At 33.1% G+C, this 24,673-nt stretch overlaps 1 protein-coding gene and 1 long non-coding RNA gene across 3 annotated transcripts; both read right to left on the bottom strand.

The window, feature by feature from the left end:
* Window positions 1-471: 471 nt before the first annotated feature.
* On the bottom strand, window positions 472-6,496 carry LOC130230077 (uncharacterized). 2 transcript variants are annotated; one of them, XR_008837905.1, is made up of 4 exons: window positions 5,301-6,496; window positions 3,540-3,675; window positions 2,030-2,140; window positions 472-697 (listed from the first exon to the last, which is right to left on the bottom strand). It is a non-coding gene; the product is annotated as an uncharacterized LOC130230077 (long non-coding RNA). The 2 variants fall into 2 exon arrangements; XR_008837904.1 differs by lacking the exon at window positions 2,030-2,140 and having other exon boundaries at window positions 5,301-6,491.
* Window positions 6,497-11,238: 4,742 nt separating this feature from the next.
* LOC130230653 (peroxisomal acyl-coenzyme A oxidase 1-like) lies at window positions 11,239-23,788 on the bottom strand. The gene is made up of 14 exons (XM_056459785.1): window positions 23,597-23,788; window positions 23,088-23,247; window positions 20,783-20,943; window positions 19,779-19,886; window positions 19,584-19,703; window positions 19,034-19,149; window positions 18,172-18,341; window positions 17,845-18,007; window positions 17,536-17,726; window positions 16,626-16,802; window positions 12,750-12,855; window positions 12,466-12,609; window positions 11,991-12,197; window positions 11,239-11,832 (listed from the first exon to the last, which is right to left on the bottom strand). The coding sequence occupies exons 1-14, from the start codon at window positions 23,703-23,705 to the stop codon at window positions 11,782-11,784; spliced, it is 1,983 nt and encodes a 660-aa protein (XP_056315760.1). The 5' UTR covers window positions 23,706-23,788; the 3' UTR covers window positions 11,239-11,781.
* Between the last annotated feature and the right edge of the window lie 885 nt (window positions 23,789-24,673).

Below are 24,673 nucleotides of genomic sequence, written 5' to 3'. Positions count from 1 at the left end.
CAGCATTTGCGGGTTGTAAATTAAAGTGGTACATTGTTCCCCTTTGTTCCCTGTAGTTAAATGGTAAATACAGCATTTGCGGGTTGTAAAATAAAGTGGTGCATTGTTCTCTCCTTGTTCCCTGTAGTTACACAGTAAATAAATTAATATGCTGTAACAGCTAAACCTGGCTTTAGCATTAGCTGTTTCAAGTTCAAAGTACTTGTAAAAGCGCATGGCATAATTAAGCTCAACTTAAGCAAAAACAAGAATTTCACCAACTTAATTTTGATTAAAAAATGTTTATTATTAAAAGTTATTAACAAACTGTGAACAAACTGACCTACAAACTGTAAGCACACCACAATAATCAAAACTTGAACAGAGGGAAAAAGCTGATTGATTAATCACTCGAAAGAAAGAAAGAAAGAAAGAAAGAAAGAAAGAAAGAAAGAAAGAAAGAAAGAAAGAAAGAAAGAAAGAAAGAAGAAAGAAAGAAAGAAAGAAAGAAAGAAAGAAAGAAAGAAAGAAAGAAAGAAAGATTTAATGCCTGAACTTATTTTTTATTGGCAACAGTTTGTGTTCCTTCTTCATTTTGTCCATTTTTTTCTGGAGATTGGGGCAGGAACTGATTCAAATCTTTGGTGTAACTTTGGAGGGTTGCTCCATTGACATATGGAAGAATTTGGAACTGCTTTCCCTCTGATGCAATTGCCACCTGTAATCACAAGTGCAGAAATTTAATTTGTAGAATTTCAAAAAGGTATTGCGATGGAAACCTATTAATTTCAGGCTATCAGATTGTTTTGTTTTGTGTGTGTGTACTGGTATTCCCCATGCTAAGTATATTATACAATTATACCAGTAAATTTTGAGCTAGTGGAGACATTGTGTGGGCCTTATGATGGACAGAAAGCTCATTAATTATCCAGGATGACATATTTTTGAAAGTGTAAAAATATTTAAAGTGTAGTGTGATTGGGTAGGATTAGAGATAATATTAGATGTATCCTCCAGCAAAGTTCAGTTCCAACCCTAATCAAACTGATAATTACTGTCAGTAGTTGTCAAGTGCCCTTTCAGATTCAAAGTAGTTTGGTTTGTTGGGTTGGATCTGAACTCTTCAAGAAGGTGAATTTCCAGTATGTCTATTTCCAATATTATTTGACTAGAGGCTGTATTTTATGCTGCTTTTGAACTGTATTGCATTAAAGAATATTGTTTCTGGTATTTAGACTATGCTCTGATATAGATAGGGTAGACAAAAAAAAGAGATACAAACCTGATAGTATAACACTAAAATTTGGCAGCATTATACATACCAAATATGATTGCACAGATGAATAACTCAATAATCTTTTTTTTTTTTTTTTTTTTTGTAGTAGCAGTACAATGATTCTACTTAAGAGATTGTACATTTCCCACTGCTAATAATTTTTTTTACAAACTATAAAGTAACAGAACACAATAAAATAATAATAAAAATAACAATAAAAATAATAATAAATAAATAAAGGTTTCATCAAATAAAATATATGAAAATAACAGCAACAGTAAAATGGTAACATAAGTAATATCAATACTAAATATACATAGGTCAGAGAAGGTCAAATCTTTATTTATTCACTCAACATTAGGTTATTATCAACTGTGAATTTCTAATCTAAAGAGAGGATTAAGAGGGGGAGTGCAATGGGTTGTAAATTGAGAAATGTTTGTTCTGTGGATGGGATTTATATGGTAATATTTTTATATTTCTATTAAGATTGGAGGGAGCAATCTAATGTAATCAGTCCACTTGGACCAGATATTTCTAAACGCATTAATTTGAAGTTGAAGGGAGAATGTAATTTTTTTCCATCACATAAATATTATATACTATCTCTAGCCATTCTTGGGTTGTTGGGGATTCAGGAAGGACCATTCTTCCTCCGTAATACTAAGATTACTTTCCTTTTCCCATTTTTTCTTTAACATATTCAGTTGTGTGGGGTTTATTCAATCTAAATCATTTATAAAGTTTTGTAATTATACCTTTACTCCCACTTACCTTTAATATTGTTTTCAAAGTGGATATGTAATTGAAGGTATCTATAAAAATCAGATTTATCCAGGTTATATTCTTTCTTCAGACTTTCAAAGTCTTCCAAAAGGCCTTTCTCTGTGAGTGAATAGAATGTTGATATTCTTTTAGAAATCCAGGATTTAAATCTATAGTCCATTTTATTTGGTTTGAATTCAGGGTCATAAGCACACCATTGAATTATTTGTAGTTTATCATTCAGTTTATATTCTTCTTTTATAATGTTCCAATTTTTTTTATTGGGCTTTAATCCATAAATTTTGCGTCTTTTCTTTGCATCCCCTCAGGTTTTTATATGCCAATATCGCTTGTTTTGGAGGATCATTCATTAGTGTAATTTCGATGACTTTCCATATAGCTTGATATGTTGGGTTCCATAGGTTAACCAGATATTTAGTCTGGGCTGCATAAAAGTGATCTTTAAAGTAGGGTAAAGACACACCTCCTTGTTCCTTTGGGAGTTGTACTGTTTTTAATTTAATCCTCGTTTTTTCCCCCTGCCAAATGAATCTAGAAAAGGTCTTATTTAATTCTGACCAATGTGTTTGGGGTATTTCTATTGGAAGAGCTTGAAATAAATAGAGATATCGAGGAAGGACATTCGATCTTATTACGTCAATTCTTTGACTAAAGCTGAGGAAAGAAAGGGCATTCCATCTGTGTATATCATTTTTAATATTTATTAGTAGAGGATCATAATTTACTTTTGCTAATGCTGAAATCTCTTTTGTTAAATGAATTCCTAAGTATTTCAATGATTTCAGATCCCATTTCAGATTAAATTTGTCTTTAATAGTTACTGTGGGTATATATTTAAAAGATAGGGTCTGTGTTTTTTGTATATTTAATTTATAACCTGCGTAGGAACCAAATTTCTCCAGTAAATTCATTAGTTGGGGAAGTGATGTTGTGGGTGTGCTTAAATAAATCAAAACATCATCTGCATATAATGCCAGTTTGTGATCTCCATTTATGTTTATACTTTTAATATTTTTAGTTTGTCTTATCCATTGTGCCAAAGGTTCTATATAAATAAAAAATGACAATGGTGAGATTGGGCATCCTTGTCTTGTCCCACGTTGTAATGTTATGGTGTCTGTGAGGTATCCATTTATTTTTATCCGGGCTACTGGTTTGTTGTAAATTGTACTAATGCCTTTAATAAAATTTTCATGTATTCCAAATTTTGAGCTTTACATAAAAAGGACCAATTTACAGAATCAAAAGCCTTCTCCGTGTCAAGACTGATTAAAAGAGCTTCCATTTTGTTCTGATATATATGATTTGGTATGTAAGGATCGTCTAATATTATCATGGGTTTGTATTCACTCAATAATCTTAACAAAAAATATAAATTTATCACCTAAAGGAAGGTGCCTTGTTGGAACATATTTAGATTAGAGTGTAATTTTCTAATAATATTTGTTTAACCACTAAGCAACAACACTGAAATTATTACATCTGTAGTCATACATACCTCTGCAATTATGCTTGACAGGGCCAAGGTAGATTTCTCCACCGTGTGCCTCTTTAAGCACTCAGGAACACAGGATTTGTTTTGTACATTTTGAGAACAAGCTTGTATCTGTGAGTCACCTGTTCTGGGGTGGTCACTAGAGAAAAAAGTGAAAAGAATTGTTGGGTCAATGTATGATTTAAGATACCATTTAAGGTAGCTCAAATACGTTAATGACCAAATTGATTGCCATTTCAATTCAAAACCTTGTTCATAATTATATGGAGTATAATAATAGCTGAAATCAAGTCAAATTAATTTGTGCACTGAAAAAAAAGAAAATGCAAGAAACTTTCACCTGCCAGTTATACCACCATTGAACCAACTGGGTGGACTAACAGGCAGTGTGACAACAATGAGGTAATCCAGAAACTAAGCTTTAATGGCCTTCATATCTACCCTGAATTCAGGTTTGATTATCTCACACCTTGCTTTATCAAGGTATGTCAGTTGCAAAACTGTGACTGTAAGTTAAGTTGACTCAAAGTACAGTGTCCATCAGTCTTTTGTGCAATGGTGAGCCTCATTTCTTCTGCATTTTGTCATCTAAAAGTTGATTGTTCCTTTCTAATCTTACCATTTAATCTGTATTGCTGTTACAAGTAATTGCTGTTATTAGTACTTATATTGAGTTTGAAAGTAACAAAAATGTAAATAAAGATTAGACAAAACTATACTTACAGTAGAAGAGTGGATACAAGATCATTTATTAATAGATAAATAATGAACAGTATTTGTTATGTAGAACCATTTTGATTGTACTTGAGATGTAGTACTATAATAACACACATTTTGAAACAATTACTGACAAAATATCTCAATATAAGAATCAATCAATGATATCAGTTCCTCAGCTCTATATGAAGTTGTTTGGTTCACATGTATAGGATGAATCTATAAACCATACACATCACCCTTCCACACTGTGCACAGCATAATGTATCTGGGCTTTCATATGGTACTTTTTCTGTAGGGATGATTATTGTGATGCATGAAATATCAACACATTTTGGCCATGCTTCTGAAATATACTGCTATTGACTCTTTTCTCAAGACTTTAATGATGCGTTTAATTGTCATCATAACCTTAAATCCTTGAATGTTTTTTTTATTTTGATTAAAAAAAAACATGTACGTTTATATGTATTTGCATATGTTTAGTATAATCTTTGCATCAAATTACAAGAGACCGATTACTGCTTGTGCAACGTGTTTCTAATACGGTGTCTATGGGCAGGACTGCAAATTTGACATTATTCTCTCTTCTGAAGTCTTGATAACACCACCATGGAGTTTTTCTTTTATTATTTCAGCAAAAAGGATTGTTAAACAGTGATCTGTTGTTCTCTCCCATTCACTGCGCTCTGAGTTTAACAACTTTGACGACTACCACTACTAGAAACCCAAAAATGTGAAAAGGCTCCATTGCAGAGATGGTTCTGTACTGTGATGCTGGCTTCATAACCATAAAAAAAAAAATTTCTGCCTGTGATTTCAGCAATCCTGAACATAGCATAAATGTTATGTTCAGGCAAAAAAAGTGCACATGGCCAATGGCTTATTCATTTTGGGGTTAAAAGAAAAACTATACAGAGCAAAATTACTATTAGATTAAATTTTTTAAGAAAGCAAAGAATATGATTTTTTGCAGATTTGCATAAATGGGTAGTAAATATTATCTAATACTGCTGAATATTGAAATATTTTCTGTTTGAAACTTACTTCTCTCAAACGATGTTTCGCACAGTTTTCTATACAAAGGAACCTCTTCTTTTTTTTCAATAGAGGAAGGAAGAAGAGGAGGATGAAGAAATCGCTGATGTCGAGGATATAGTCCTCCACTTTCCTACCTTTTCTGTAACAATATTACAGTACCATAAGTGTCTCTGTATTAAAAAAGTAACTGTTAAAAATAATTTTAACAATAATGAAACTTGATGTATGCATGAGGACGGGCAGACACAACAAGTCCAGCAGTCGTTCCAGCTCTGTTCTCAGCTTCCCTCTCTTCTCCATCAAGACACATCAGCTTCTCTTCCTCAAGCTTTTTGAACCTTGTGGTGGCAGTAGGGGCTAGGTTGGGGATGTCTTGGGTGTTGCTGTCTTCCTTAGAGTTAAACCTACTAGAAAAGAAAAGAATGCCCTTAAAAATAATTCAGGAATTCAAATAGTCAAGCCAATTGCAAAGCCTATTAAAAAAAAATAAAAAATAAAAACATGAAAATTTTTTAGTTTTTCTGCTAAAAAAAACAGCTGCTGGTAAGGTATGTTTTGATGCTGGTTTTAACACTGGTCCCAAAGCTGGCCAGAACCAGCAAGAACCAGCATTGAGACCACCAAGGGCAGCATCAAACATAACTTACCAGCATATAGGCCCATAGCCAGCCTGGTATAAAGGGTGGTTCTTTTTTCCCAAAAAGTGAACCTTTTTGCAGTTATACGCCTCATGTTCTATTTAATTTGGAAATTCAAATGATTCATTTTGTGACATTTAAAGCAAAATTTTTAACTAAATTAGCTTTTTGGATAGTAATCATAACCACACTTTTTGATGTACCAAAAACACTTTCTAGAGATTTACAATAAAAAAAAATATGAAAAAAATCGACATTCATTCATTCATTTTCTTTTCGGCTTAGTCCCTTTATTAATCTGGGGTTGCCACAGCGTAATGAACCGCCAACTTATCCAGCATATGTTTTATGCAGCAGATGCCCTTCCTGCTGCAACCCATCTCGGGGAAACATCCACACACACTCATTCACACATACACTATGGACAATTTAGCTTATTCAATTCACCTGTAGCGCATGTCTTTGGACTTGTGGGGGAAACTGGAGCCTACGGAGGAAACCTACGCTAACACAGGGAGAACATACAAACTTCACACTGAAATGCCAACTGACCCAGCGACCTTCTTGTTGTGAGGCGATTGTGCTACCCACTGCACCACCATGACTTTTTTTTTTTTTTTAAATACATATTCATTACATCGTAAACCATTAGAAAAAATAATCATTTAAAGTTTTAAAATAAAAACGGGCCTACTGTTATTTATTAGGCAAATAACAAACTGGCCAGCAAATTTCCCTTTCCTTAGTCAGAATATGGCCATTTGAATGATAAATAATTTTAACATAATAATAATAATCTAGAGTCACAATTTTTTCAGCCTCTCTTTTAAAAAGGTATATTTGAAGATTCAGCAATAGCCAAAATAGTATTCAAATCAATTTTAATATGTGTGGCTTTTGGTGCTTCACACCTTTTTATTGGTGTTTTTTTTTGTTTCAAGAACAAGGTCCAAGATTTAGAATAAAAGTTGTTAAATATTTTCTCTATTTAAAAACAGTAAAGTAGCATAAGATGATGTCACTTACATCAGATTGCATGTTTTCTTGCACAGCTGGATGTTGAACTTATGAAAAATAACTGATTGCATTGGTCAGAAACCATGGTAAAGTTAGTTTGACATTTGACAGTCAGTTTCAAACCAATTCAATTCTTTGTTCCTGTTAATAGTTTCAGCCAAAACTATGTCAGATAGACATACACATTTGCCCTTTATGTTGAACAAGGCTTAATTTCTCAATTTAAAAAAATTAAATAAACCATATAAATGAATTAAACTATTTAACCATATGAAATTATACAACAAAACCAGTTCCACAATGTCTAGAAAAACATCCTGGATATTGCCAAAGATTTTTGGAATTGCCACTTTATTTATTTTATAATATTTAAAAAAAACTTTTAATGTAAAAAATTAGTCATGTAAAGTAATAATCAGTAAACCTCTAACATCATTTGAGATAAAGAAACCAAATCAACTCTAAAATTTTCTAAAAATTATTTATATGATGCACAAGCTTTAATCTTTACAGTTATGCCTTTGTTGAAAGACTCTGCAGCCATCCAGAAGTCCAAAAAAGAACTTGGAGCTTGGCTTACCAACTTTCTTGCATAAGTTGTTTTTATATACAGTACTAAATTCATATTTTCACTATATCAAATACATTGTGAACACTTGCATGAAGCACAGACATAGCTTGGAAAAAGTTATTTATCCATCTATGAAATATAAACAGTATTATCGTTTCCGCAAAATGCAAGGCTTTTATAGTGATAACTGTAAAAAACAAAGCTTGTGCATAAAAAAAAAAACTATATTTAGAAATTTTTTTAGTTGCTTTGGTTCCGTTGTCTCAAATGGCATTTGAGTAAATGAGTATTACTATATTACTATTTTTTTACATCAAAGTTTTTTTTTTCAATATTATAAAACAAATACATTTACATTTAGTTATTTAGCAGACGCTTTTATCCAAAGCGACTTACAAATGAGGACAAGGAAGCAATTTACACAACTATAAGAGCAGCAGTGAACAAGTGCTATAGACAAGTTTCAGGTGTGTAAAGTCTAAGAAGCAAAGCATTAGTAAAATTTGTTTTTTTTTTTTGAGAGAGAGAGAGAGAGAGAGAGAGAGAGAGAGAGAGAGAGAGAGAGAGAGAGAGAGAGAGAGAGAGAAGAGAGAGAGAGAGAAGAGAGAGAGAGAGAGAGAGAGAGAGAGAGAGAGAGAGAGAGAGAGAGAGAGAGGGCACAGTTAGTGGTATAGCCAGAGAGGCAGTTGCAGATTAGGAAGGAAAGTGGAGACTAAACAGTTGCGTTTTTAGTCGTTTCTTGAAGACAGCAAGTGACTCTGCTGTTCTGATGTAGTTAGGGAGTTCATTCCACCAACTGGGCAGATTGAATGTGAGAGTTCGGGAAAGTGATTTCTTCCCTCTTTGGGATGGAACAACGAGGCGACGTTCATTCACAGAACGCAAGTTTCTGGAGGGCACATATATCTGCAGAAGTGAGAGCAGGTATGAAGGAGCCAAGCTAACGGTCACTTTGTAAGCAAACATCAGAGCTTTGAATTTGATGCGGGCAGCAACTGGCAGCCAGTGCAAACGGGTGAGTAGCGTACAAATAGAGTGCTAATTCCAAAAACAGAGACTTGAGCAATAACCAGGATGTTTTTCCTGAATATTTTGGTACTGGTTTTGTTGTATAATTTGATATGGTTGAATTGTTTAACTTTTTTTTTTTTTTTAATTGAGAAATTAAGCCTTGTGCATGTTGCACATGTGTATATCTATCTCACATATTTTCTAACAGGAGCAAAGAATTTATTTGGTTTGAAACAGAATGTCTAATGAATGTCAAACATCAAACTAACTTTACCCTAGTCCGCGATTGGCTAAACAGAATATCCTCTAAAAAAAAGATGCGTACGAATCGTGTCCTGCCAGGAAGGTCTCAAAAATACTGAGGGACACAAAAATTCAAGGGACTCTATGTTCGTGTAGGCATTTTCACATGCACATTCAGTGGTTTATAAACACATCTAATATAATTCGTAAATGCATGAGGAAAGTAATCCAAGAACTTCATATTTACATAATTGTGTAAACATTTGGGTAACACTTTATAATAACTACACACTATGAATCATTTACTAAGCATTAGCATCTAGTGAATTCATTATTTGTTAAGCATTAACTCTACATTAATAAACGTTAGTAAGCAGTTTATAACTGTAGCTACAAATGATCTATTCTTGACTTATAAGCACCTATATAATGTTAATGATTTATTTTTCATTACTAAATTAAGTATCGCATTATTTACAAAGCATTTGTATTTAAGAGTAGTTGAGGGTTTTTAGGATAATTCAGAATGAGTTAGTAAATGATTAATAAACTATTAAAATCAACATTTATACATCTTATTATTCAGGCATATACTAATAGCATATACTAATATATTAATAAATGCTTTATTAACTCAACTTCATGCAATTTTGTGACCCAATCTAAAGTGAGGACTATTTATGCTTTATAAATCCCTTATGAATGACAATTAAAGGCTCAGAATCAAATTAACAATAATCTTTGCAATCTTTTCAAAAAAATAAAATTGTAAACTGTAAAGTTTAAAGATTGCCAAATAACAGGAGTGTCAAAATACGGCATAAAACTGGATAAAACAACAACAACAATATAATAATTTAACAATATAATAAGATGCAATATTTAAACTCTACAGTAATTTTATTTTACATAAGGTTGCAAAGATTTATTTTTCATTTGAAGTACAGTTTTATTTGTGTCTCTTTAAATGAAAAGGAATGAATAGTGTCAATTTTTCTGTTTAGAATTTAACTGAGCCTTTATTTGTCATTTATAAGAGATTTATACAGCATAAATAGTCCTCACTTTAGATTAGGTCACCAAACTAGATGAAGTTGAGTTAATAAAGCATTTATTAACATACATAGTAACCCTTAACATATGCCTGAATAATAAGACATAATAATGTTGATTTCAATAGTTTATTAATCATTTACTAACTCATTCTGAATGATCCTAAAAACCCTCAACTACTTTTAAATACAAATGGTTTGTAAATAATGCGATACTTAGTTTAGTAATGAAAAATAAATCATTAACAAAGTATGAAAGTACAAGTATTAAGCACATTATAAATATGTTTGTATGTCAAGAATACAGCATTTGTAGCTGCAGTTATAAACTGCTTACTAACGCTTATTAATGTAGAGTTAATGCTTAACAGATAATGAATTCACTATTTGCTAATGCTTAATAAATTATTTATAGTGTGTAGTTATTATAAAGTGTTACCAACATTTGAAATGTATTTATGTAAGATGCATATGTGTGAGCAATTGGTAAATATTTTTGCTTTTTACTTTTGAATTTATGAATTGGAGTTGTGGATTTATAAATTATTTTGAATTTATGAATTGGAATTTTGGATTTATGAATTGCGTTTTGAATTTACAAGTTGGAGTTGTAGATTTATGAATTGTGTTTTGAATTTATGAATTGTGCTGTGCATTTATGAATTTTATGAATGCAAATGTATTATTACTATTGAGACTGATCTGGCTCCATAGTTATCTCATTGGCATGGCAATACTTTCTACTCGTGTTTATGCATATTGCTCATGCAATGTTTGTTTATACATAATCAGTTACATTTGGTTTGTCTTCAAGTTCTCCTGCTTGTTTTGGGGGGGTTGCATATATATTATGTTTGCAGCAGCAGTGTTATATTCTCAGGTGGCATGTTGCATATTTATATTTATTTAAGTAGTTGAATAATTGGATTTCATTTAAATGTCATAAAATGCCATCTGGACAGGGCATTAAACTGGACTGGGTGTTAAACTATCATTAGCCTCTGTAATTTCTTCTTCTGTCTTTAGTGACTATTTTGCTTCTTCAGAAACAATAGATATGGAGTCCAAAAAGGCTCAGTATTCAAAGGAATATAAATTCTAAAAGAAACATAAAAAAAAAAAAAAAAAAAAAAAAAAAAAAAAAAAAAAAAAATCACATATCTTCACTGGATCCACTGCAATATTGCTATTTTTTTATCTTTAATCAATTGTTTTGGGTTGTTTGGCTAACAGGGTTGGATACACTACAAATACTTGTGCTAATCTGTAATGACCTTACGTAATGCATGTTTATAACTAAATGTAAATCTTATTAGAAATGTATTTCTAATAGATATAAATAAATTTCTTATTAGAAACTACAGGTGCATGAATAAATACAGGTGCATGAAAAAGACACTCAACTATTTAACTTTCATTGTAAATGTTAAATGATTCATTTATTAATGCAGCATAAGAGTTCAAATGACAAGTGGTACAAATATAACGTGGTCAGTTCACAATACAATATCTAATAATTATAAATCACTGAAATGGAACTATACTACTATTTATTTTAATAATAAAAAAAACATTCTTGTATGTGGGTCTTAAGGCATGATTTCATAAAGATATGTATGTCTTACCATACCCATCCAAATTTTATTTATTCAGTACAGAGCCATTTTCACAAAGTCCAAATCATTAGAAGTACGTTTACTGAAACATCACATTCTCTCAAAATAATTAGCAAACATTACATGATACCAGAATCGATACAATTACGAAACAAAACTAAAATTTGTTCACTTGAAACTATCATTCATTTTATGTGCACAAAGAAATCATGGATTACTGTTATAAATTATTAGAATGGAGAATGCAACCTCATTCATTTAGAATATAAGCAAACATTATTTTCTTCTCTAACATTTTTTAATAGACAGACTTTTCCCTTTCTTCTATAAATGCACTAATTACAATTTGGATCGTAGTGGCTTCAAATACTTGTTGTGGGACTCATGGACCTAAAAGAAAAAATACATTTTTATTAAAAAGTACTATTTAAATTAAATTTATTGTGTTTTATAATTATATTTTAAGAGAGAACACAATTTGCCCCATAGCGGTTATTTAACATAACAAGACTACAATTTTACACACAGCAAATTTATTATTTACACACCTCAGTATGGTTGAGAGGTGACCTCTTGGCCCACTCAAACATGTGCTCATAGACGTTGCCATCATATCGTCCCAGAGAAGAATTAAGCATCTCATCACGGTAGTCAAAGGCATCAACCAAAGCCACTGCATTGGGCCTTATCTCTAAGAGGAGACCCTTCAGCCTCTGTGAAATCTGATCCAGCTGAGAAACACTTAGCAGACCAGCCTAAAAAAAGGCAAACAGTAAGACCTGTTTCTATCAAGCACTTGCAAAATGATGCAAAATGATGGTCTAAGAAAAGCTGTCTTTATGACCCTTAACACCAATAAGATTCTTTTAAAATAGCCTTGCATTAGACAAATTAAAGTTTGAGTTAACAAATGTTTATACATTTAACACCAAATACGCATCATGAAAACAAACTCAGTCATCTCATTCATGAGTTGTGGTTACTGTAACTGTATTGTATTGTATTGTATTGTACAATACATACCTTTAAAAAGTCCCCAGAATTTTGTGCAACTCCATAAAGGGCATAAAGCAGAGCCAAAGTGCTGAGTACTGAGTGGACAGCCTCATCTCCAATCTCACTCAGTTTAGCAGCAAAGAGCTTCACCACCACATAATGGCAATGGGCCTGTAGAGGGAGCATGAAAAGAAATTTAACTCAAACCATGTCCAGAAATATATGAATAGATTTAGAAGTCTCCAGACCAGGACTGGACACCACTTTACTCCAACTATTACTCAAAATATTATTTTTTTATGAAGTCTCACATCAGATGCTCTGACTAGATCAATGGAACTGTTGTTCCAGGCATCTTCATTGCTTTTGCTGTGCTGTAGCTCCAACTGAAGGTTCTTAGCTGCCACTTCAACTAACCTGTGAACATTTAAAAAAAAAATCTGAGTCACATTAAAAGTTATGTGAGTTAAATGTTTTTAACAGCACTGTTAAGGCCTTTTTCCACTGAGCAGTACTACTGTTTCCACAGTTTCCACTTTTTTGGGTACCCTTTCCAAAGGGTAGAACGCTATCAAAAGGGTGAAGCTAGACTCAGCCCTGAATGCTATTGCTTTAGAGAGAATTGTCACCATTGCATGCAAAAAGCCATGAGATTAAATATAAACATAATATAAAGCAACTTTTCTAAATACACGACCGGAGCTCATACAATCCTTGTAATTTTCTTGACACAAATAGCCACATAACAAGAAAAGAATTTGCTGTGTCCTATTGTTGTTTACAAAGCAGTTCAAAAGTGGGAGTGGTTTCACTTTTTCTCTCTACTCTCTATTATGTGCTCTTGCCACACGTCTACGGTTGAAGTCAGAATTATTAACTAAAAAACAGATAATAGTAAAGTAAGTAGTGAATGCAAATATACAAATTGACAAGTGTATGTACGTGTTTATTACTATATACAACGTTATATGTGCAGCTGTTATGAGCAAATTGGCATGTAAAGTGTGTTGTTAAATAAGTGTATATGTGTATAAAAGTGTATAGCAAGTAGTGATGCTGGTTCCACAATTATTATTATTTCTTTTTTAAATATTTCCCAAATTATGTTTAACAGAGCAAGGAAATTTTCACAGTATGTCTGATAATATTTGTTTTATTTCAACTAGAATAAAAGCAGTTTTTAATTTTTTAAAAATCATTTTAAGGTAAAAATTATTAGCCCCTTTGAGCTATTTTTTTTCGATAGTCTACAGAACAAACCATTGTTATACAATAACTTGCCTAATTACCCTAACCTGCCCAGTTAACCTAATTAACCTAGTTAAGCCTTTAAATGTCACTTTAAGCCGTATAGAAGCGTCTTGAAAAATATCTAGTCAAATATTATTTACTGTCATCTTCAGATAAAATAAATCAGTTATTAGAAATGAGGTATTAAATTATTATGTTTAGAAATGTGTTAAAAAAATCTTGTCTCTGTTAAACTGAAATTGGGGAAAAATAAACGGGGGCTAATAATTCTGACTTCAACTTTATATTTGAAATAATGAACTTGAGCTCAAAATAATAACTTGCGCATGATTATTGAGTGCACAGCATTGATTGATTAATAAGTGTGAATTCTCACATTCTTTCAGAAATGGACAAAGGCAAGAGTGAAGAACGTAAAAATAAAGCAGCAAATGATTCTTTCAGCAACGTAAAAATGTGATATTTAATTATTATCATTTAGACTATTATGACCTTGGAATGACGGAATTATTTAACAAGAGGCTATAAATGCTGGTGAAGAATAAAGATACAGTCAAGAGGTTTGCGCTGACAATGCATGTTTTGTGTTGTTTTTGAACTCAAATATAGCTTAAAGGGTCACAAAACCCCAAAACACATTTTTAGAGATGTTAACAGACATATATATGTGCCACGTTGCTAAAAACGCTATTAGGAGACTGGTTGTTTTTGCTTTATTTAGAGAAAATTCGTTGTTCTGGTTAAAAAAATTATAAAGCAATGTTACAACAAGAGGTTGTTGCGTAAATTCCAGCGTGGTGATTGGCCGGTAGTACACAGTGACGTCAGAGTGTTCAACATGTCTGTGCATTAATTCATGAGAAAGAGTTGGTTCGAACCAATCAGCGCTGTCTATTGTGAATGAGACGCAACTTTATTATTATGCATGAGATTTCGTCGACTCTTTTTATTACCTGTTACAGTGTTCAGAGATGCACCTTTCAAGTTTTGCTGCCAACTACAAATAAACAGGATAGAAAAATATTGTTCAAAGATCCAGAGTTCTGTTTTAAAGTGTGCCAAAACAAAAGTGTTGTTTCCATTTACCTGCGAGCACCATGCGGGTGGGTGCAAGCAGCTGTATTACAGGTCTGCTAACACGGGAGGATAATTTGTTTTACCCAAGAGCTTTTTGAATCTGTAAATGTTCCAGTCAGTGTTGATTCTCATGTCTCTACGAATTTGGTGTGTTAATAATGTTCTTTGTTTATGTTTATTCAGATGGTTAAAAAAAAAGCATCATATTCTTTGACATATGATGGCTGATGGGCCATGTTTAGTTAACGGTGCATGAAAGATTAGACTGAGCTGCTGGATTGACATGTTTATTCACCATTTTCTTCCAAACTACATAAAAGCTATTTAATTGGGATAGGAGTAAGTGTTATAGTAAAATAAAAAAGTGTGTAACTTGCATAAAAAAAAGTGAACTGTCCACTTCTATTTAAAAGAATTAATAATGGCATATAAACATCCACATGTATTTTACAAACCGTCAATGTTATGTTTTGCTTGTGTATTTGAATGTCTGAAACATAAAAAAGAACTTTATTTTCTTTGAAAATACTGATTAATTGTGATTTATGACAAACAATGCGCTCCTCTTTCTGTGCCTTGACGCGAGCCATCAGAATTGAATTTGAGCAGTTGATGATGTGCGCTTTAACGTTATAACACAGGTGTGACTGTATGCATGAAAGAGTTGAAGTTACTAAGTTAACAGTATTATCACTACAATACTCAGATGGAAAAATTATATAGTATTGTCAACAGTCCTCCGCTTCCGCTGTAAATGCTGCTCTCTGAATCACTATCCATCTCCCATCAAAGGTTATTAATTTGTAACACAGTAATTTACAATTTCAACATTTGTAATACAGCATCAATTCATCTTGGGAATGACAGATACAAATCATACACAGTACACAGTTTTTTTTTTGCAGAATAGTGGCCATGTCACCACGTTATGCTGGTGGCGGACACCGTTTCCTGACTTGCTCCTCCAAAACATCCCAAAGCGACTCAATAATATTAGGATCTGGTAACTATGCAGACCATGGGAGATGTTCACTTTGCAATATTTTAACCAAACTGTGCTATTACTCAGCCAATTAAACCTTCACACTTGTTAATTCACACACCAATTAAACCTACTCTTACTGGTACAATCATTGACGATTGGCTACTAGGTTGGTCAAATTTAGCCATGAAACCTCCAACACTAAATTGGCCAGTGTTTTAGTTTCACTGCACAACCCTTGTATATGTGTATAAAGCATCTGTTTTGTGAGAAGGGCTTCTCATATTACATGTAAACAACCCATTAGACTTTACTTTTACTTTTCTTCGACCGAGAATGAAGTCGACTGCAACTTTCTGTCTAACACAACACATACCAAAAGGGTACCATTTGGCAGTGCAGATACATGCATGATAAAGGTGACCTGTATTGTACCTAACTGAACTGTACGACTAAGTGGAAATGAGGCATTAATAGCACATTTAACAGCCTATATTACAGAGGACCTATTATCCAAAAAATCACAAAAATATATGGTGTTTATAACAGTTGTGTAGCTGCAGTGTGTGAAAACAGCCAGTTTGTAATTGTAAAAATCCGATTATTTTGCAAGTGTGCCAGAGCCTGGGCACCTGAAGCTCCACTCACTTCTGAAAAAGCTCACTTGCATTTAAAAAGACAAATACAAAACAAGCATGCTTTTTGGCTCATACCCTAAAAATAGCCATTTCAACAAGCTATAAAAAATATTTTCTGTTGGAGAACGTGCACTCAAACATCATATACACACTCTGGGGACACCAAAGATTTATCTACTAAAAAGAGGCATCATATGTCTCTCTTTGATGCAAAAAACTGTATTATATGTTTTTCTTACTTTGCAGCTCTGAACTTGTATGCCTCGACAAGGCTGGCCAGGTCATTAATACTGACAACATTAGGCCGGGTAGACACAGAATGGGGCTGTATCCTGCTCTGAGATTCGTTCAGGTAAGACACAATGCCAGTCAACTGCTGTCCTGCCCGTGCTTGCTTGTAGCTCTTCACCAAATACCTAATAAAACAGAGAACAAATAATAATTATAAAAATAAAACATAAAAAAGGTTGTACAAATCAGCCAGTTCACTGAAATATAAGGAAATAATCTTGCTGAAGATACTGTGGTTAATTTTAATTGTATCTTTGAGCTATTCTAATCAATGTCAAAAACATCTAGGAAAACACTGCACCTATACATACATAATTGCACAATTAATAACTGTAAATCTGACTAATAAATCAAATACTTTCTGAAACAAGTTGTTTTTGTAGGCAAGATAACTTTATTTGAACCAAAAAGTTTACTTTTTAGGTAACTAGGTTATTCAAAAGACTGTGAAAAGATAATGAAAACTTTTTAGTTAAAGTAAATTTTATTTTAAGTAGTTCACAAAGAACTAGGTAGTTCTGTTGTTGGTTGAAATTAGGAGAAAGGTGAAGAAAACATGTTCCTGTTTTCTATTAATATTATCATCATCATCATTAACTCATTGCAACTATAATCAAATCCTGTTCATACAAAGGTTAGTAATTAACATTTGTAATACAGCATCAATTCGTATTGGGAATGACAGATACAAGTCATGCACAGTGGCCTAAGAGATTGAGCCATTTTTCTTGCACAATAGTGATAATCTAGAAGTGCTCATGATAATCATCATCATTGCAACTGAAAGTTGTTTTTAAAAATGTATTATATTTAAATAGATCAAAATCTAAAACAATTAAAAGCAAAGAAATGTTTTACCTAGCTGTCTGCAGCATCATAACCGTATTCTCTCCCTCATAAGTGCAGGTTGGCGTAAAAGTGACATAGATGTCAGGTAAACTGCTGCAGCGGGAGTAGCCATGACCACCACATGACATACGACATACCTCAATGCCAGTATTTGCTGCCCAGGTGGTAAAAGCTTTCAAACCAGCTGACAAGGCATGCAGCTATTAAGAATAAAAAGAGATTTAAAACAGTCACTTTTATTGAATTAAAAAGTTGTTGTATGTAAGAATGTAAATAGAATAGAGAAAAAAAATATTTTGACAACATATTTCTGCATACCTCTGGAAGCTCACTGAAGTCACCCAGATTGATGTCTCCTGAGATGCGATGGTATGTTTTACTCATGTACTGCCCCACGAAGTGGAAGGCATATGCAGTAGCCAGAAGAGGAAATAGTTTATACTGCTGGGTTTGATAATCCAAGATCTGTGGCTCAGGTTCACTTGAAAAAAAAAAAAAAAATGAGAAGGAAACACAATAAGCAAATGACTATTATTTTATTTTATATTTGAGTAAAGGGTTCAAAAAGTAAAGTTCCAAAACTCATATGCAAAAAAAGTGCATATGAGAGCAAGAAAAGACGAGAGAGAGAAAAGAGAGTCCTACCCTGGGCGTAGTTCAGACTGGTGTCGGACTGCACTGTAACGGATGGCAATAGTGCAGGATTTGGAGAGAGCTCGTGCTGACTCTCCCACTATCATGGAGCGAATAAACACCATGGTGCCATATGTGAGCTTATCACTAGGAGGTTTCACATATGTACCATCCGGCTCAACCTACACAAGCACACATGCCACATAAAGTAATTACCCACATGACATATACACATACCACATTAAGTCATTTTATATGCAATTGTTCCAGTGGACACAAATTACAGGCTTCTTAATTGTCAGTGTTACCATGAATTATGTAGACATTTTGATTTGATATTATTACTGATATATATAAAAAAGCTGATTTTCTTTCTTTTTTTTTAAACACTTTACAACAAGGTAGTGATACTTCCTGTTAGGTAATGCATTTAGAGTATTTATTCATCTTTGTTAATATTAATGACAGTAACATTTTTTTTGTTAGTAACCTAAGTCAGTACATTAAATGTTAACAAGCACAACATTCAATTTAAATAACTCATTAGTAAACTTCGAACTATGATTAATAAACAGTGTGCATGTATTGATTCTTGAACTACCAATAACTAATGAAACCTTACTGTAAAGTGTGCCCTCATTTTTAATTTTTACTTTTTTTCCCTTCATTTGTAAGTTTTGGATAAAAGTACCAGCTTAATAAATAAATGCAATGTAAATGCTTCATTTCATTTCATAAAATTGTTTTCTAAACTCTGAAATTCTACTTTTTTCAGATAGTTTTTCATTTTTGATCCTGGATTTTGCTTAAAGACAAAAAAAAATTGAATTACTGCAAATATTTTTGCAGATTGTTGCAGACAAGATCTGCTCACCTTGGCATACTTCATAAGCATATTCTCTCGTGGAATTCTAACATTTTCCAGTTTCAAATAGCCATTATCCACCTCATCAAAACCAAATTTGGGCCCAATATCACCAACGACCACACCTGTTCAAAAACAATATATCTGAAAAAACAACTGTTGAGAAATACATTCTGTACGCACATTAACAACATAAAAAATCATTATACTTATTATATAACTGCATTAATTTAGTCAAACTAAAAAAATCTATTTACATTATATAAACATTGCCATGGCAGCCAGCATTACTATTTATGTATAAGGTGTTTAATACTTTCTTTGTTCTTTGCTCTTAAGTACAATGTACCACATAATCGTGATGGTTAAACAATTGTTTCATAAACTAGGGACTGTGTAACTGCAGTCCATCAAAACAGTATTATTGCCATTTCATTACCTCAAATCCGAAAACAAGCTAAACCTTACAGACATGGACAATTCTGTACCTCTATATCATATCTCTTTAACATATGTCTTTACAAAATTACGGACTTGTATCAGCTCTCAAGTTCTTTACCTGGAAGTGGCATGTGTGTCTTCATACAGCGAATGGGTGTGATGAAAGCATGCAGGCCATGACACTTGCCCTGGGTGTACAGCTGAGCCAGGACTATAGCATGGTTTGAGGTTTTACCCACTCCAAAAAAAAAAAAGATAAGTAAGTAAATATTTCATAAACTAAAAATAAAAACCTTGATTAAGGCTTACTCACATCCTCCTGGCCACCATTTAATTGAGGAGATCGTTGGACTGTTCAAAACAAACTCTTGGGTGGAAGGGTCATATGTAGCAGTGGTTTCAAGAGCACGGATGTGTGTACCTAGAAGGATATAACATCAAAACACATAGACAACTGGTACTACAAATATAATTACAAATACATAAGTAAATAAAGGTCATTTGTGAATTTTCAATTCAGTTGTGATGTCAAACACTACCCTATTACTTAAATATCTGAGACTGAGCAAACTTATAAACCAGCACTAATCCCCTTAGTGGTTCAGTACATTACAATACAATCTTTACAATACAAACAGTATAATTAAGGTAACCCTTAAAGGTGTTTGACTCACAATCTTTCAATACAAACAGTATAATTAAGGTAACCCTTAAAGGTGTTTGACAGCACAAAATGGATGGTAACCAATACTCAGTCATTCTGTCTCTCTCTCCTTTTAAACTACAGGTGAACATTTTTGAAAACTTTCATGGTTTTATTAAAAATAAATAAAAAAAACAATCCTGTCCCAATGAACTTTAAACAGTTGCCTAGCCTTCGTGGATTTCACAACCTGTATGCAACAGTCTATGGAATGGATATTAAATCAAATGCAAAAAAATATTGCTATAACGGTTGCAATGGTCCCACAATGCGTTGCACTTGTAGGCTGCTTAGCTTTTACCATTCTGCCCAATGAACAACCCTCTCTTCCACCTTCAATGAAGCAAGAATTGAGGCCTCTGGCCACCACAGCACAATGCATAATATGAAATAACTTCATTAGACTTTTTCTCATTTCTTACCATTATGATAGCTTTATACTGCTTCATGGAGAACACCATTGTCCAAATAACACAGTAAAGGAAGGTTATGCCACACTACAGTTCTAATTTCTACAAAGATTGCCCAACAGCATATAAAAACACATGGAACCCAGTGTCTGTCTACAGTATTATAATAATATGTGTGTGCAGATAGGTTGCCATGTTTGTTACCGTGCCCCATCTCAGTCTGTGCGTAGGTGCCAATAATCTCCAAGTTCCATGCTGGCATGAAGAAAGTTTCAAGCTGTGCAGGTGAAGACTGGTTCAATAACGTCGGCAGGAACATCCCCAAGTGTAGGTCAAGGGGCTCTGGACGCCCTCGGTGCACACAGCTTTAATAGGGCAGGAATCAAAGTGAGCAGAAAATATATATTTTTTTAAAGTAATTAAAAATAGAGAGGGGAGCAGAAAAAAGATACCGAAAGAACAAATTAGTGAGTGTTAAATACAAGTAGACAGAATAAGTTGATCAAGATTGTGCATATATATTAATAAAATTTATATGGATAGGATTAAGCAGTTCATTCCGCTGTGGCGACCCTAGATTATTAAAGGATCTAAGCCAAAAAGAAAATGAATGATTGAATGGATGGATGGGATTAAATTTGAGGGGAAGAGAATGACAAAAGTTCATGCATATACTGACTAAATTAGAGATTTAAATAATTTAGTAGCTGCATAAAACATGTGTCAACTGCAATATAATCAATCTCAAAGAATTTACTCAACAGAAACATTGTTAATGTGTTTGCTCATTGTATGAATATAATTTTTTTTATGATCGTTTCAGTAGTGGCATACATTAAAAAGAGGTACCCATTCTCCAAAAAGGATTTATGTTTCAGAGTATGAGGCCAGTTATATAGGACCTACTAAGATAGTGCTGGACGTTTACGTCTTTTCATTCTTAACATTTTAAAATTCGAAATGTTCACTTGTTCAAATATTGTGAGAGAAAGACAGATGAATTACCCGTTTGCCATATTTTTTTCAACTGACAAATTTCCTCCCTTGCATTAATGATACGTTTGCACAATGATGCCATTATTCTCTCAGTGCCTACTGCTGCTTCTTTCCTTCAAACCCACTGTCCTACATTTCCACTTATTAGGGTTTTGAAAAAAGACATTTTAAAAATATGTAGATTCCATTTACAATACAAAACACAATCAACAATAACTGGAAAATTACATTTCATGAAAAGACAAACACAAAACTGCAAGACCACAATAAGCTGCAGTTGTTGACCTGCAGCTATTTAATGTTTGTATGCAGATAAGGTCAGGTTTTAAAAAGTGTTCTAATGTATACACAATTATATGGAGAATCACCTTGAACGCAGAGACCCCTAAAAGCCTCACTCTAACCCTCAAACAGATCACAGCATCTTGCAAGATAGTACAATCTGAGACTATGACCATACTGAGCTGTCAACACCTACAAGGGTGACACTTAAATATACAAATGTATATGTCTGAACCAAAAAAAAGACAATATTTTTTTTTGCTTACTCCTAATATTTAAAAGTACATTTCAAATAATTGTTCAGGAGAGAAGAACTGACCGTGCCCCAGCTCTGTCTGAGCATAGGTGCCTAACATATGGAATGACTCAGCTAATGGGATCCATTTTTTGCGTTGTTCAGCAGTACACTGGCTTTTAAGGTGGGCATGAACATGACATTATGGACACCTAGGGGCTCTTGATATACACCCCTCACAACACTGCAGAATGGAACACACAAATGTAGTAAAGATAAAGTAAACATACATGAAGATATATTGTTAAATTAATTCACATTGTATTTCAGAGGGTTTTATAAAAAGTCATTTTTTATGTTTATAGAAACCAGATTTTTAATTAGCAATTATCTGTACTGCTAATACTTTTCATTTCGCTAAATGTGTATTTAAAGTGTAGTTTTTAGGAATGTCTGAATCACCTAAATATTAATCAGTTTAAATTGTTTCTTCTAATTCAATCTGAGAATAGGAGTGGAGTTGATAAACATTTTACTTCCCTTTGACACACTTTTAATCTGAGACCTTTGCCCCGCTGTCTCTGCAAACACTCTGTAACTTTTGCTTGCAAATTGTAATTAACATTCATCCAACTCACAAGCATATTTTTTACAACACTGATTTAAAAATTTCATAAAAACAAAGACTTTGATTCTTTCAGCAGTATTGACAATATCAAGAACCAGCTGGAATTAAATAAAAATTAACCAATACATGAGGTGTAATTTAATTGCAGAGATGTTGAGACAAAGGTAACAAAGACACCTAAGATATTTGCTATAACAAAAACCATATATTTACTGACTTTTTTGTAATAAAAATTACCAAAAAAAGAATTGTAGTGTATGTTAAACATTTTTCAATGAACTCATTAGCTCAATGTTTTCTGTCCTCCAAACTTTTCTCCGATTCATATTCTATAACTAAGATTCTTGAATCATGACATTTTCGCTTACGTCTTATAGGAGTAGATCTCCTCTGGATCAGAGATACCATATTCCCTAAGTTTCAGGATCATCTGTGCACTCTTCCGCACTGCTGCATCATATCTCTCACTTCGGGAGAGAAAGTTCAGGTCTTCATGCTGGAAATCTGGATCTCCAATAACCAGAGACTCTAGAAAAGAAACAGTAAAGATGATAAGTGATTTTTTTTTACTTTTTATCTTGATATCTGAATCTTGTGCAGAAATGGGCCAACCAATTTAATCAATATAAAAGTCGCTCTGACCTCAAGGCAAATGTTTATATTATCGATATAATTTTTTTCATGAGACCCACAAACTGTAAATATGCAAGAGTACAGTATATAACTATAAAATACATTTAATTAACATATTTTACTGAACTTAGATCAGGTCAATGAGTTAACCCACCCACGCAAAGGACCGAAATATAAGTTTACAATCAAATCGGTTATTTAAGTTATTTATAAAAAGCAACGTTAAAACACTTGTGCAGCTGACCTATTTCTCTCCTCCTGTTTGTCTTTTCCGCTCCACCGTCCAGCACGTTAGTAAGAATCTCCAGGTTAAAAGACGCATTTTCTCGTTCACGGCTAATATCAGGATTCATGACTATTGCGTTGGACTTTCTTTCGACCTACGTGCGTTCTGCTTTGTGTCCTTTTTTTCTTATATAACGTTTCAACTCTGGCTTAGTTGGGTTTGTTACTTCCTCGAAGGGAGGCGAAATTTGACGTCAATTGTGTGTTGACCAATAGGAGCGCTTATAAATGAGTAGGCGCGTCCTCGGTGCGCTTAACCACTGTTCTAACAGTAGGTTCGTTTGAGATGACTAAATTCCGCGAACCTATGGTTAGAAGTATGCAGAATACAGTCAGTGAAATATAAGAATTGGCAGACGAGTGGGGACTTAACTAAATCTCATGTGTGTTTTTTCAAAAAAAAAAAAAAAAGTTAATTCAAGTCTGAGTATTACAATGTATGACAGTGGCGGACCCAGAACATTTTCTTATGGGTAGCCAGAAGAGGCCACAACAAATCTTGGGGGCACACAAAAATTATGAAGTCATTGTATGGTTATGTTTTTTTTTCTAGTAAATGAAATAATGTGGTTTTAATTCATTTAATTTATTACTCTTGAAATATTGCAATCTATTCCTTGAAATAATTCCGCAAGTACATGTGCAAACCAAATAAAAATCAATATTAAGTTCAAACACTTTTCATATATATAAATATTTTTCAGTTATTTTTCACATGTATGCCATTTCTAAAATTAATGAAGATTAGTGAATTAATTATTAAAACAAACAACTGAACAAACTGAACAAAAGGCATTACTATATACGTACACGCTCACTATACAGACCCTAATAATATCATTTATATGTATAATATATTACATATATATTACATATATATTCTTATTCAATTCAATTCAATTCACCTGTATTTGTATAGCGCTTATACAATGTAGATTGTTTCAAAGCAGCTTCACAGAAAAGGTCATAGTAAATAGGAACAGTGTAGGTCAGTTTGTAGTGTCTTATTTGGGCATCACAGTGGTTCAATGGGTAG

The sequence above is a fragment of the Danio aesculapii genome, chromosome 6, assembly GCF_903798145.1.
Source record: "Danio aesculapii chromosome 6, fDanAes4.1, whole genome shotgun sequence".
In the NCBI taxonomy this organism is placed as follows: Eukaryota; Metazoa; Chordata; class Actinopteri; order Cypriniformes; family Danionidae; genus Danio; species Danio aesculapii.
The sequence above is the reverse complement of the archived record's forward strand: the minus strand, read 5'-3'. Positions and strand labels throughout refer to the sequence as shown.

Excerpts from the sequence above, each read along its gene's own strand:
- LOC130230653 (XM_056459785.1), bottom strand. The coding sequence starts at position 23,705 with ATGAATCCTGATATTAGCCGTGAACGAGAAAATGCGTCTTTTAACCTG. Across the intron at positions 18,342-19,033 it reads TGCTTATGAAGTATGCCAAG|GTTGAGCCGGATGGTACATA; the intron begins GTGAGCAGATCT and ends GTGCTTGTGTAG. Across the intron at positions 17,727-17,844 it reads ACTTCAGTGAGCTTCCAGAG|CTGCATGCCTTGTCAGCTGG; the intron begins GTATGCAGAAAT and ends TATTCTTAATAG.